The sequence below is a fragment of the Aspergillus multicolor genome (assembly GCF_047715735.1).
Source record: "Aspergillus multicolor strain CBS 133.54 unplaced genomic scaffold BDW74scaffold_2, whole genome shotgun sequence".
In the NCBI taxonomy this organism is placed as follows: Eukaryota; Fungi; Ascomycota; class Eurotiomycetes; order Eurotiales; family Aspergillaceae; genus Aspergillus; species Aspergillus multicolor.
Genome location: NW_027395953.1, coordinates 1,348,255 through 1,362,309, shown reverse-complemented (window position 1 = coordinate 1,362,309; position 14,055 = coordinate 1,348,255). Strand labels below are relative to the sequence as shown.

General features: G+C 52.1%; 4 protein-coding genes and 1 non-coding gene across 5 annotated transcripts; 2 read left to right on the top strand and 3 right to left on the bottom strand.

Moving 5' to 3' along the window:
* Window positions 1–233: 233 nt before the first annotated feature.
* BDW74DRAFT_47973 (LIM domain-binding protein) lies at window positions 234–3,097 on the bottom strand. Its single transcript, XM_073732909.1, has 5 exons — window positions 2,623–3,097; window positions 1,586–2,517; window positions 1,235–1,522; window positions 916–1,176; window positions 234–860 (listed from the first exon to the last, which is right to left on the bottom strand). The coding sequence occupies exons 1-5, from the start codon at window positions 2,918–2,920 to the stop codon at window positions 336–338; spliced, it is 2,304 nt and encodes a 767-aa protein (XP_073588799.1). The 5' UTR covers window positions 2,921–3,097; the 3' UTR covers window positions 234–335.
* A 1,526-nt stretch (window positions 3,098–4,623) lies between these two features.
* On the top strand, window positions 4,624–7,944 carry BDW74DRAFT_47915 (ATP-binding protein). The gene has a single exon (XM_073732908.1). The coding sequence runs from the start codon at window positions 4,884–4,886 to the stop codon at window positions 7,755–7,757; it is 2,874 nt and encodes a 957-aa protein (XP_073588798.1). The 5' UTR covers window positions 4,624–4,883; the 3' UTR covers window positions 7,758–7,944.
* Window position 7,945: 1 nt separating this feature from the next.
* On the top strand, window positions 7,946–9,886 carry BDW74DRAFT_47910 (uncharacterized protein). Its single transcript, XM_073732907.1, has one exon. It carries the CDS (start codon window positions 8,319–8,321, stop codon window positions 9,633–9,635), a length of 1,317 nt encoding a protein of 438 aa, XP_073588797.1. The 5' UTR covers window positions 7,946–8,318; the 3' UTR covers window positions 9,636–9,886.
* A 1,050-nt stretch (window positions 9,887–10,936) lies between these two features.
* Window positions 10,937–11,008, bottom strand: BDW74DRAFT_t35. Its single transcript has one exon. It is a non-coding gene; the product is annotated as a tRNA-Glu (tRNA).
* A 1,673-nt stretch (window positions 11,009–12,681) lies between these two features.
* Window positions 12,682–13,707, bottom strand: BDW74DRAFT_173539 (putative GATA transcription factor (AreB); the record flags this gene model as incomplete). The annotated part of the gene is made up of 2 exons (XM_073727809.1): window positions 12,682–13,386; window positions 13,477–13,707. 2 exons carry the CDS (start codon window positions 13,705–13,707, stop codon window positions 12,682–12,684), a joined length of 936 nt encoding a protein of 311 aa, XP_073588796.1.
* Window positions 13,708–14,055: the final 348 nt, after the last annotated feature.

The window sequence follows — 14,055 nt, the reverse complement described above, 5'->3', positions numbered from 1 at the left end:
GATAGTCAAGGTGATAGAGTACAGAGGGCTGGGGCGTAAACGCCAACGCGAGGTTGGGATGTGTAGAACATGCGACCTCACGTCCAGGAATTCCATAAGCATAACCCAGTAAATACTGCCAGAGAACGACATGGACAGTAGATGTCGACCATTCTTCGATCAATAAGAACACCAAATAAGCGAAACACCAACCATCCCTTTGAAACGAGATAAAACACAACAGATAGACTCCCCGTTCAACACAAAGCACTAAGCGATAATGTGCCCAACGTACGCCATTCCCAACCTCTTTGAACTGATATGATAATCGAAAGAATAATTAGATCGCTGCATAATCAAGCGGCAGTCCCTTTCTGCCTCTTGCCTCCTACTCGAGGACTAGCCTTGACTTTGGGCCCGGGAGCGGTGCCATTGACCTCACCAGTATTTTCGTCGCCCTCCATCTTGACGGTGCTCGCCCGTCGACGCTTGTTACTCACATTAGGGCTTGCGCTAGCACTACCAACTTGCTGTGGCATTTGGCCTTGTGGGCCCATTCCGGGGGGTCCGGACAGATTGCTCTGACCAGGACTTGGGTGGGCGGACCCTGAAAGATGAGGCGAGCCTTGAGGACCAACCGGTAGATTGAGATGGGCCATTCCAGGAGACGCAAATTGATTTGGTCCGCCCATGCTAGGGGCCCGTGCGTTCTGACCAGGCTGCATTCCCGGGTTCATGGGACCTTGCATGAAGACTTGGTTGGCGTTCTGATTAGTTTGCATGAGACCAACGAGATTTCGCAAGGATTCAGATGGCGTCAAATTCGGGTTCTGCTGCGAGTATTGGAATAAAAGCTGCATTTGTGATATTGTCTCGGCCACCTATATTCCCGCGCATGTTAGAAGAAATGGTTTGCAGATAGGCGCCACAACATACCTCCAAAAATTGAAGTACTGGTGGAGGAACACCATTCGCCGTCACCATAGACTCGGGCAATGTGAATGCAGGCTGTTGAGGCTGTTTTTGTGAAGCTCGTTTGCCGTTTTTGGTGAGCTTCGGACTCTGTCTGGCATCAAGCTCCAATGCCTGCAGTTGAGTCCGAGAAAAATACTCCCGGTGGTCCATGATGACGATGTCAAGCATCTCAATTCTGTGGTTGAAATCAAAATGCGCTTTCAGAGTACCCGTGGTGAAAAGCTAGTGGCAGGATTAGACTTGTATGCTCGATCTCAAACTGGAAAGTAGTACGCCTCACCTGCGTGTCATTTGTGAACCAATAGACAAAACAAGCTTTAGGACACTCGACAACATGACCTCCGTTTGGCAAGTCCTTTTCTCGAGGACCCTCTATAAACATCTGGATTTGACGTATGCCACTGTTGAACTGTGTCAAGTAATACCGCGCGAGCGCTGGAGTTGCAATCTCGAACTGTTTGGTGCCAGCCTGACTATTGTACACCCCCTGACGGAGAATCCCAGAGGGCGCGTAAAACTTGTCAACGAAATTCGACCAATACTGTAAGTCGGAGGCTTCGTTACGGCTCTATAAGTTGTTAGTCTATCTCGGACAGAAACGGCTTGCTGAAAGGAGACAAAAAAGACGTACGGCGAAACTGCTCATCATTTCAGCAAAGTTACCCAAAATAAGAATTGATCGTCCGCTCATAGCCATTCTCGACTGCTGCATCAACATTGCAGCATTTTGCTGTTGCTGCTGTTGCGCTTTCATGGCTTCCGCAGTCATCGGGTGAGGTTGCTGGCCATGTTGCTGGCCCGGCTGAGGTTGTGACTGGGGTTGCGTCTGGGGCTGAGCCTGCTGTGCTTGAGCCTGCTGTTGCGGCTGTTGCGGATGCTGCGGCTGCTGGCCCGGCTGTTGAGTTTGAGGAAGTTGTTGAGGAGCGAGGTTTGGAGTGGGCTGCGATTGCTGCGTGACTACGGGCTGCTGCGGTGGTGGCTGGGTGGAAGGGGCTTGTGGAGGGTTTGGTTGCGGAGTTGCACTTCCTTGATGTGGTGGAGGTCCTTGTTGAGGTTGCGGTGTGACGCTCGCATCATGAACATTTTGAGGTTGGGGTGCCGGACGCTGTTGCGGGGTGTGTTGGCCGGGTTGAATAGCATTCTGCTGCTGCGCTTGTTGGGCCTGCTGGGCTTGAGCTTGAGCCTGGGCCTGGGCCTGAGCTTGCGCCTGAGCCTGAGCTTGGGCCTGGGCCTGGGCTTGGGCTTGGGCTTGGGCTTGCTGCATGACGAACAGCTGCTGCTGTTGCTGCTGAAGGCTTTGGGGTTGCGCATGCGACATCTGGAGTTGCTGCATTTGCTGAATATTGGGTCGCATCGCCGGGTTCTGCATAGCGACCATGTGCGCTGCGTTCATACCTTGCGTTCCGTTCGGGAGGGACACCGAAAGACCTCCGTGCTGTGGCTGCGGCTGTTGTGGCTGCTGATGGGGGCCTTGGCCTTGCTGCGCTTGTTGTTGCTGGAACATTATACGCTGTCTCATCATGTTCTGGTGATGTTGCTGGATAAGCTGCGGGTTTCCACCAACTACATTGAGACGTATGTTAGTATATGAGCAGAAATATTCCAAGAGAGTGTACCAACTGGCCGGGGAAGTTCTTCGACCAGGGGGACTGGAAAGCTATAACTTACAATTTTGGGCATATGGTGGTTGTTGAAACAAGTGTGGTTGAGGGCCAATGTGGGATAGAGCGTGAGCTTGTACGGGCCCTCCTGGGCCAGTAGTTCCTGCTCCTGGAGGCATTTGTCCCATCATCGGGCCGCCTTGAGAAACTTGTGGGCCAGGCCCGGACACGCCAGGATGTACTTGCTGCATCATGGCGCCTGGATGAGCGTTCGGATGTTGACCAGGAGCCAATGCATGACCCGGGGGAAGACCCGGGTGGCCGGCCATGCCTGGATGGGCAGCGAATGGCTGCGCCATCATCATCGCCGGGCTACGAAGTCACCGAGAACGGGGACCCCACAGCCTGAGAAGGAGTCTAGAGCAAGTAGTGAAGGGGAGTGAAGGTGAATGGAAAAATAAAAAAAAAAAAACAATAATACGAGGTGTCGAATTAATATGGCGACGGAGGTTTGGCCGGGCGAGCGACTCGAAAAGGCGCGCTTGACGTGGAGACACAACAGGGCCGCTTTTAGTGTCGGGGCGGAGGCTTAAGCCTAAAGATGCAGTTGGCGGACGAGTGAGCCTGCCGGGGCCACACCAAATCTAAGGCATAGATCGGGCCTGGAAGATATCGCCGGTGTCGACCAGGTTAATCGTCACCTAAGTGAGCAACCAAAGTTAGGCAAGACGCGATGCAGAGAAGGAGCGCGGCAGCGAGGACTGAAAGATCGAGTGTGGAGGATGGACGGACGGAGTGGAGGGGCTTTGGGGGACCAAAGAACGGGTGTCCGACTGTCGCGATCGCCAGTTCAATATGAGGCTTGATAACGAACGGAGTGGGTTTGAACGGGCATTCGGGACAGGGACGAACAACCAGGATAGCGCCACACAGCTGACAGACCCCGGATCGCGCTGAAGAAGAGGGGAAAGTAAAATGGACGTGGAGGAGAGAATGCAGTGGCTTTCCAAAGGGGGAGGGAGAGGAAGGGAAGAGGCAGAGCGAGGGAAAATGATGAGATCCAAGGTGACCGATCTCTCTGCGTCCACGCTCAACATTCACAAATTGCACCACTCACCTTTCAGACAGCTTGCTACTGTGTCGAAGCACCAGATTTCAGATATCTTCCAGGAAAATTTGACAGTTCCTGACGGATTATCTGCCACCACCTCCTGTCCTGCCTCTAGGTTTCGCTCGCTGAGGCGCCTCGCTGGCCGGAAAATCCGATGGCCGGAGTCCGCTACTCTTTAATGGGATTAGCGCTTCTTTCGGGAAAACTGAATGGCCGGCGGTCGGAATCTTTTCTATCTTTTTCTTCCACACCTGACTTGACCTCTTGAGTTTTCTTCTTCAGTCTTTTTCCTCAGCCTTTTTTTCTGCATGAAGTTCATGGTGACTTGTGAGCAGAGAAATTGCAAATGGTCTAATCAACACTGTCAGCCCATTACCGGCCCGCTGTTACTGCATCTCTCGATGCGGCATCTGATGCAATGCGATCATACCATATCTTCGACCCAATCCAGTTCATTCCGAACTAACCGTAAAGTGAGTCGAGATTTTTTTTTTCTCCTTTCATGCTATAATCTCTCGAGGATGACAACCATCTCTTCTTCTTTCACCTCCAAATCGCCCATGACGAGACAATTCGGACCTTCCTTTCCCGGTTGGTCTGCTACTTGCCAGTATATTTTGTCTGAGAGATTGTGTTTTATGCATATTTCATCGTCACAAGTCTTTTTGTGCAGTGGCTAATGATGTGGATAGATAGATATATCAAGCGCAGTTTCGACGATGCTATTCAATGCTCACTCGTGCTTGTTACCGGGGTGGATTGGAGGTCTTGCGAGTGTTACTCATAGTCTAGGACTAGGCATTTCTTCCTATATTACAATTGCCTTTCATCATACCTTTGAGCTTGATTCTTGTAGCTTTCCATCTTGACGTAGGACTGATGGAATGATAGCCACTCAGATTGCCAATTGTACTAGAGAATCTTTGTAACTACCGTCACAACAAATCTGCGCTTTCCATGCGCACTTCTCGAGCGCCGGGGAGCGCATGTCTTCATATTTTGTTGTTTTGTCACCCTCGAAAATCTGCACATCCTAACAAAGTTTCAATGCTTTATCATGGGGCATCACGTGACCAGCTGACAAAGAGCAGCCGGCATGGACTTGACATCAAAAAGTTCCGCTCAGCAATCTAATTGACAACTGATGCAGAAGCCTTGTTCTGTGCAGCGTCAGCAGTCTCGCAACTCCCTGATTCCGGAGGCATCGTTTGCCTCGGATGTACTCGTCAATGCAACAGGGCAGGCACCTTTGGTCTCTTGCACGGCCCTGTCGTTTCGTCGCGCATCGTCGATTTCCCGCTGTAGTCGCATCCCCGTTGCGCCGCTTCCATCTTTCACAGACATGGCGATCTTCGGCACCGTCTGATCCTAAGGATTCTCGAGACTCGGTCTCCGAAGGTGCCCATAACGACATTCCGGCGCTCAATGGTACAGCCAACCCAACTCAACCCGATGCCGCGATTGAAACAGGGGAACAGCCAAACGCGAAGGATCCAGGTCCTTATGGGTCTCCTATTCGAAGGGCACTGAGAAGCAGAAAGCGTTCCAGGGAATCAATATCCCCAACTGCTACGATCCCAGACTGGTTCCGCGAGCGGAATACGGTGCTCAACGAGAGTCGACAGGGGGAGACGCGACAGCCGCTGAACATCCGCTCTGTCGTACAAACTGATAAGGCCGCCGCGGATGTGTTGTCCTCCGGGGGCAGTGGGGAAGACCCCCCTGCAATGGCTGGACAGCCACTTTCTGAACACCGCTACGCCTTGACCGACGCCTTATGGGAGGAGCTGTGCGTCTCCGCCAGGGCCGGCTTACGACTACCGCCGGCGAAATATGCAACCGAGCCATCTGCACGCAAATCGCACCTCGTTCTTCATTATCCTGGCACCGATGGAATTTTGTTCCTAGACGCAATTATTAAGCGACTCGCCGGAGAGCTCAATACTGACCTGGTGACGCTTAATGCTCAAGACATCGCGCAGCTCTGCATTGAGCAGGACCTAACAGATACAGGTAGAACGTCGCCCATTCGTCTCCTCGGCTATGAAGTCTTCCGGCCATCAGTCTCGGATTCGTGGCGTGAGTCTGGCGAGGGGGCGAATGAGGAAGACGAAGGGGAAGCGGACGGGCTAGTACTTCCACGACCCATGCACCCTCGTGGCCTGGGTAGCCCAAAGTTTGTGACCATCGAGAGCTCTCGCGAATCCGGAGACATCCCTCTACCAAACCTCGTTGGACTCAAGTCACTAGTCGCAGCATTCAACCCATCGGATAGCTCGGTGGGCGGCGCATCATCACAACCGTCCTTTGATCGATCCGAGGAGAGACGGCTCCAGCTTCTACACAAACTTCTTTCAGCCCCGGGGAAATCATCAGGACAATCGGCTACTCCGCCCATGGTCGACCAGGAGGCGCCAGGTGACTTTGTCAAACCTCCACCCGACCAGGCGCGTGATATCATCGTCCAGGTTCAGGACTATGGTGACATACAAAGCACACGCGAAGGCGCGAGATTCCTGAATTTACTACAGAAGGTAATTCAGGATCGGCGAAAGGACGGGCACAAGGTTTTGTTTATTGGAACCGCAGCTCAAGACGTTCCTCCAGATTCAGATTCTTCAAGATTACTGCAGAATGCGTTTGACGATCAGTTTTCCCAAATGGTTGTTGTCACACCCGCCATGAAAAGCGAAGCACGAGAAAAGACATTTGCGGAAGATTTAAAAAAGCGGACACTGGACATCAACATTCGACACATCCAGAGCATGCTACGCACACGGCTTGAGGAGCAACCCTCGGCAGTGAAGGATGACGTCCTCCAGGCATCTTCATGGCCGCTCGATGCGGCTCTACTCAAAGAGTCTGGTCTTGATGAGCGGTATTGGTCGTACAACCAAGTGCACTGGGTAGCGACGCTTGCACTTGGGAGCGTTCGAGCGGATGAGGCATTCGGTTTCGAGCATATCAAACGCGGGCTTGAAATGTTGCAAAAGACAGAGCATATCCGAGACGAGTGGCTACAAGAACGATCGCCCAAGGTGAAATCCGCGGAAACCGAGAACAACCGAGAGCGTCTTATCTCGTCTCTGCGTAAAACTTGCAATTCGCATGAGAAGAAGCTGCTTAATGGTGTGGTCGACGCCAAAAGCATTCGCACCACTTTCGCTGATGTGCACGTCCCACCGGAAACGATTGACGCCTTGAAAACCCTCACCTCCCTGTCACTTGTCCGTCCCGAGGCTTTTACTTATGGTGTACTCGCTACCGATAAGATACCGGGCTTGCTTCTTTACGGACCCCCAGGCACCGGTAAGACACTACTGGCTAAGGCCGTGGCGCGCGAAAGTGGTGCCACTGTGCTCGAAGTCAGCGGGTCCGAGGTGTACGATATGTACGTCGGTGAAGGAGAGAAAAATGTCAAGGCTATTTTCACTCTGGCCAAGAAACTCAACCCATGCGTCGTTTTCATAGATGAGGCAGATGCCATCTTCTGTTCCCGTACCGGGGCCAGCAGTCGTACGTCCCATCGGGAGTTGATCAACCAGTTCTTGCGGGAGTGGGATGGGATGAACGACCTTTCAACATTCATCATGGTTGCCACAAACAGACCTTTCGATCTAGACGATGCGGTTCTCCGTCGTCTTCCCAGACGACTACTTGTGGATCTTCCTGTAGAGCAAGACCGTCTGGCCATCCTAAAGATCCACCTCAAGGATGAAGCCCTGGATGCCTCTGTCGACCTCGCAGAACTGGCCCGTCGCACTCCGCTATATTCCGGTTCCGATCTGAAGAACATGTGCGTCGCAGCTGCTCTGGCCTGCGTACGTGAGGAGAACGCGTTGGCACAGCAGCATACGGGCGATGAGCCCTACCAATATCCTACAAGGCGAACACTGACGTGGGCGCATTTCACCCGCGGCATGGAAGAAATCAGCGCGTCCATCAGCGAAGATATGTCGTCCCTTTCGGCAATCCGCAAGTTCGACGAGCAGTACGGAGACCGCAAAGGTCGGCGCAAGAAGAGCGCTGGGTGGGGATTTACGACGCCTAGCGACGCGACCGGATCAGACACCGCACGGGTGCGAACATGAACGCAACAACTTGATACCCTAGATAGTGAGATAAGACGTATGCGGTGATTTTCTTCGAGGGTGTTTCGGCAGGGCTTTCGGCAGGGAGCGGTTTTGATCATGCGATGACATTTGTACCACCACTTACCACTATTTCTTTTTATACCTGTTAGCGATATGACGGCATGTACCAACAGTTAGACTAGAAGGAGTATATATCATTCCGATTGCATGATTCCCCTGTAGTGGCAACATTTGCCCACCTGCCGCCATGAAGCTGCTTCGTCCAGGCAGAGTTTTCCGGTAACTTAACATCTCGACCGCCGATTTCCTCAACCTTCCCTCTTCCATACATATTTTATAATGGCACAATAAACCAAAATATAACATAGAATGTGAAGCGCAGATTGGATTGGCATTATTCAACTCAGCATCCTTGAAAGTACATATTGTCCCGCTTTCTCCTCACGCGATCAACCCCTCACATCTTCTCGCTTTTGTCTTTCGTCTTCATCTTCATCTTCATCTTCGCCGCTCCGCCTCTTCCTCGCTGCTAATCCCCAACCATTTAATTCCGTCGCTATGTCTTCCGAGTCCCGGGACGAGGCTATCCGCGAAGCGAAACGCTACGTTCGCGAGATTATCCAGAACGACTGGTCCTTTGAGTTTTCCGCGAAACCCGGTGCCCCGCCGCCAAAGTACCCTGCGAACCCAGAGCCCACGGAAGTCCTTGAATGGCGAGCTCGCGAATACGACAGTTCAGGATCGGAACTCGAGCCGCAGTTCTCTCCCATTGGCAGTCCGGGGACCGATGCATTCGATGCTTCTTCGCCGCAGTCCGCGGGGTCGCAATCGCGACGGCGCAAGCGCCGCAGGCAGATGGAGGAGGAGATGAGCTGGAATGAAGGACTGCGCACCTGGGTGGAGAGGCGGGATGCCTGGTCGGGCGCTCTGTCTAGAGAGCAGGTTCGGACGTGGGAGCAGAAGCAGCAGCCGCCGTCTGCGTCGGAGAGTGATGGGGTTAGGGATAATAGCGCCGCGACGACGTCGGATACAGACGCCCAGAGCATCCCGGCTTCTACGACATCCCGTCCATTTGCTATCCCGGCTACGGGGGAATCATCAAATCTTGCGTCGAGGACAGAGGCTTTGAATATCGCGGACAATCCGGCCACTCCATCTCAGGCTCAGCAGCCTCAAGACCAGAGCAGCGACGTCCAACCACCAGTCCCTGTCGATGATGGAAGCAGACCTGAACTCATCACCGATGCCATCCCCGAGATACCAGAACTCCCGCAACCGCTCTCCTCCGCCGCCGCCGTTCCTACCGCAGACCCCCCATCGACCACGACAACGACACCTTCCACACCCTCACTAGAAGACCCCTTCCACGATCCGCTCATCCCGGTCGTTCCCTCCCTTATCGCAACCTCGAATCCTATCCGCGCGTCCATAACTCCAGCAATGTACCCGTCCATTTACTCCAAAGTCGTCATCCAAGGCCTCACACCCACTGTACCTATCAACCTTGCCGACATGACAAAGGCCATGGTTCAGGGTTGGAAGGCAGACGGCCAATGGCCTCCGAAGCCTCAGAACCTAGTGCTCACTGATAATGCAACCGTTCGGCCGAGTAATGCCTCCGCGACGAAACACCCGGATACCCCTGCCATTCCGACGTCGGCTGCAGGCGACAAGGACAGGCCGAGCTCTCCTGAGTCGAAGCGCAAGTCAGGAATTGCCAGCACAGTGCGCAAGGTCCTGCATTTTTCGGGGTTCCAGCATCATCCGTTCCATAGGCGGGGCTCATCGAGTCAAAATCATCCGCATCCGGAGGATCCCGCAGGGACTGGAGAGGGTTCAGTGGCGGCAGGAAGTACTAAGCAGGCTCATAGATAAGGGTACTGTTAGTTAGTTGTCTTTTTTTGATTGCGTTCTCCTCTCTGTTGTCGGAGAATTGGAAGCACTGGGTTCTTACCCTCTATACCTATCATTTTATTATGGCTCATCTTCCCGCGTCCCGGTTCGCAACGAGCTTGTGGGAGTACATATCCATATCCATGTTTGTAGGAGTAGCAGCCTTGCTTTGAAGCTGTCAAGGTTTTATCTACTGGACTTGTTTGATGACAAAAAACACCATGAGAAATTCTCCCCGTTCCATTATATATCCCATAGCCTATTTCTCGGAGTAAAGCGTAATGAGCCACAACAGAGTGAACCCGGCCCTGGTCGATAAATTATATGGCAGCTTGAGGTTCACTCAATACATGTTGCTACTGCACGGTTGTCTGGTGGGTCGGTCGAGGTTCCTGCATCGGCTTAGATCTACATACTTACCCACTGCACGGTCCGTTCCTAGCTACCCCGAGCACAGCCCCCTTTGACCTCTGCCTTTTAGTCTCAGAGGTTGATAGGATGTTAGACCAAGGCGACGGCCATGTTCTTTGATAAATGTGAGCTTATGATGACGCTCCGTCGAGTTCATCACAGTTCGAGATATGCGGGTGGGATAGGCTCCCCGGACCGCACCAAAGGTAAGATGAGAAGGCCGCATCGTATACCGTATACCAAGAATATCGGGATGGGAGCTAGCGAGCTAATACTATAAAGCCATTAGGCAAGCGTTCTTGCACCCTCAGAGACGAAAATGGCTTGCAGTTGGGCGTGGGGTGGGTTCTAAACAGGGCTGGCGAGCACTTAGGGCTAAGGACACTTCCTGTAATATCACACGACGGTGTTGCTTTACTCATGAACTGCCATCTTAAGCTACCCTGGCAGTGGACACACTTTTTTATATATCGGTTGGACAGTACACTGCGGAGGCTGATGTCGTTGTTTTTTGGTGAAGGCTTCGTTTATCTAACTGTAGAAGGGCACCGGGGCATGGTGCAAACTTACGAACATGGTCTTTTCGAGGTTCTAGATACACGCAGGCTGCTATTGGCCTAATGAATGTAAGTTATTGGAGCTATCTATGGTGCTTATGTCTTCTAGAGGCCCCGTCTGATCCTCTTCTACCTCCATGCCTTTGACCGGCTAAAAAACCGTTCATCAGTGCTCCTACTTCGGCTCTGGTGAGACGATAGTACTTTCTTGATGCTTTCAGCGGCTTCAATCCAACCTTCATGACTCTATGTGTCCCTGATTCCCGCATACCTGATTCCCGCATATTTAGATGGTAATGCAAAAACAAAAAGCGATTCCGACACGGGGAATCGAACCCCGAGCTGGTGTGTGAGAGACACCGATGTTAACCATTACACCATATCGGATAATTGATATATTACTTGCTTAATTTTTGTTCTAACAGGGATAAGATAAAAAGCCGCTTAACGCCGCTTGAAAAGACTGCAGTCCAAGATTTATACAGTTAAGATCATGGGAAACTCTAATTGGGGGAGGACCATGGTTGGACGGAGGCTCGGACGGTGCGGAAAGGTTATTACACATTTGCACTCAATGCGGAAGGCGCGGTGGTTTGTAAGTGTTTGCGGTGTTTATTGCTTTAGGATTGTGAGCTTTATATACTTCTGCCCATGGCTACAAGAACATCACTCCACGGGGACGAATGGCGAACCGTGCTCTGACATGGCGGTAGAAACGGGCAATGGTTGATAGACAGGTTACGATTGACCAAGAGACACGGGAGCCCATGGAAGACCGGTTCTCCGGAGTATGTCTAACGGAGATTGACCATACAAGCCCAGGGTAAGCAAGCATATCTGTAGTTAAAGATAGAAATATTACTCCGCAGATCGACTGATAAAGAGGAGGCGATAAGAGATAGCTCCTCTGCAGCTAAACATACTGGTAACTGGCTACAGAGCTGACTGACTAGGCAATGAATAACGCAGCGACGGACCATCATTCCGATAGTACCAGCAGCGGTAGTATAGCAAGCACCCAGAAGCCCAACGGTCCAAATACTCGACGGCTCAAGCAAATAGATCCACGAAGCATGACAAGTCGACAGTAGAGCTCGGCCACCAACCGAACCCCCAGTCACAACAACCTCGGTAGCGACAGCTGATAGGAGAAAGATAAGGCAGTACGTACTTCCCCTGCCATGCGGAGTATCACTGCAACCTTGTAGGCTATCGGTAACAGCAGGGTTGTCTTATCGACTGGACTATATCGACACCAGAGCTGACACTGCAGCTATTGATTACGCCTGTGGCATAAGCCCTAATTCTGGTATCCCAATCGGATATTACTGCAAGGAGTAGAGGCTAGATAGCGATAAGCACACAATGAGGAGAAAAGAGGCTGGATTACCAAAGTACAGCCGGGATAACAGAGCATCACCGCCCCCGATTCATGGACTGGCCACGGTCAGTAGCTCGGTGATAGATTAGATACCCCAGCGATCTCCAACCAAGACAGCGCATCATCCCCACTCCCCACCGGGCGCCTTCCGGGGATGATAAGCGAAGTCCGCAATGATGGGGGTGAGTTGGAGACTAGGGTTTTGGGGATGAATGTCCACTGTCAGATGCATCATTTGGAGGCACCATCACGCGAGGACAAACCGATAAAGCCCCGGATCCCAGATAAGAGCCCTAGGAAGGCAGGAAATAAACTCGAAGAAACTCGATTCTGAGAATTATGAACACAATAATCGAACAAAAGCAGTCCCCTTCTAAGCCCCCCCTTCCCGTGAGTTTTGTTTTGTCGTGTCGTTTAGGTATTTTCATGTCAAAGATTAAAAGGAATATGGTTTGTTTGCATGATTCTATTGCAGACAAGTCGTAGGAGACAAAAAGATAGTAAATATAGCAACCGGACGTGGAGAGAAGCATTCAATCGAATATAGAACCAGCCAATGACAAGAACTGCGAAGGGTATCAAAAATGTATTAGGACCAAGTGACTCGCGACATGCCTGCGGCGGACAAGGGACAACCGCGCATTTCACGAAGGATGACCCCAGATCTTGAAAGCCCAAGCTAGATGCTCTTGGGCGATTTGGCTGGCGATTGCGAATCTTCCTCTACCACGTCGGCAAGCTTCATTCTCTTGGCCAGCGGCTCAAGAGGGTTCTCCTTTGAGGGATTACCACCGGCAGTCTGCTCGGTAAGCTGACGCTCTAATTCAGATATACGCCGCTTGAGCTCCTCTTCCCGTCGCTGAGCATCATCAAGCGAGCGTCTCAGGCGTGCTTCCGAGTCGCGAAGTATCATCTCGGACCGCCGCGCAGTTGCATCGCTCTGCTCGAGTTCGGCGACGCGCCCCCTGAAGAGCCCATTGATGAGATCCAGCTCGCTGACACGAGTCTTCAAGGACGTGTTTGCCGCCAAGAGGTCCTCGTATGTCTGTGGGGGTTCGTGGTGGCGGTCCACCGGCGCGGCCACAGCCGAGGGGGAAGGTTGCGGTAGCTGAACGGATGGGAGTTGGCTAGTGTGGTCCCCGGTCGTTACACTGTCAAACATATGCTGCGGCGCAATGTTGGAATTGTGATGAGTTTGCGCGAGCGGCTGGTGTAAACCAGGAATTCCGTGGGCATCGGGCTGGGGCACTGGGGAATTGGATCGGTCTGAATGACCGGGAGACATCTTGCGCGACGCGCGACGATACCCCTGCGATCCCAAAGGAGGAGTGCCAGCTTCCGATCTCGAGGAAGATAACCCATTTCCATCGACCGCGCTGCCGGACTATTTCAAGTAATTGGGAGTTAGCACACGTACTTCGCCTAGATAAGGGTGCGACGGGCATAAGGGAAAATCCTTAAATTGAGGACTCACCTTGCGCTTCGGGCCCTGGCCAGCGGTTTTGACTCGATTGCGACTTTTGATCACATCTGTCTTAAGGCTGATGGGACGCGGTCTTCCATGGAGTTTCAAGAACAAACCGCAGGCGTTGCAAAGCACCGAGCCGAGTTCGTCCCTGCGCCATAAAGGAGTCTTGGAGGTGCCGCAATTCTGGCATATCGGCTGTAATTGAGGGCGTTTCTGGTCAACCAAGGTACTCGCCATATTTATTCGAAAGAGAAAAGTGAAAGAAGCGAGAGGAAAGAGGAGAGGAGAGAAGAGGGGGCTGCGTGGGAGCAGGCGGCTGATAGTGAACGAAGGAAGATCCGGCTTGATAAGATTGGGGAGATTAAATTGAAAACGGATGATAAGGATTTCGCCAAGACTGATAACGCTTTGGTGAAAAAATAAAACAACACGAAAAAGCAATATTGTTGCAGCACGAAAATTGCGATCGCAAATAAAAAGAGTAAAATAAGGAAATAGAATAATTGTACTCACAGGATTATTGCCTTGACCTCCAGTTGTAGCAGCGGGAGACGATGTTGCGTAGGTCATACTTGACATGTTTAG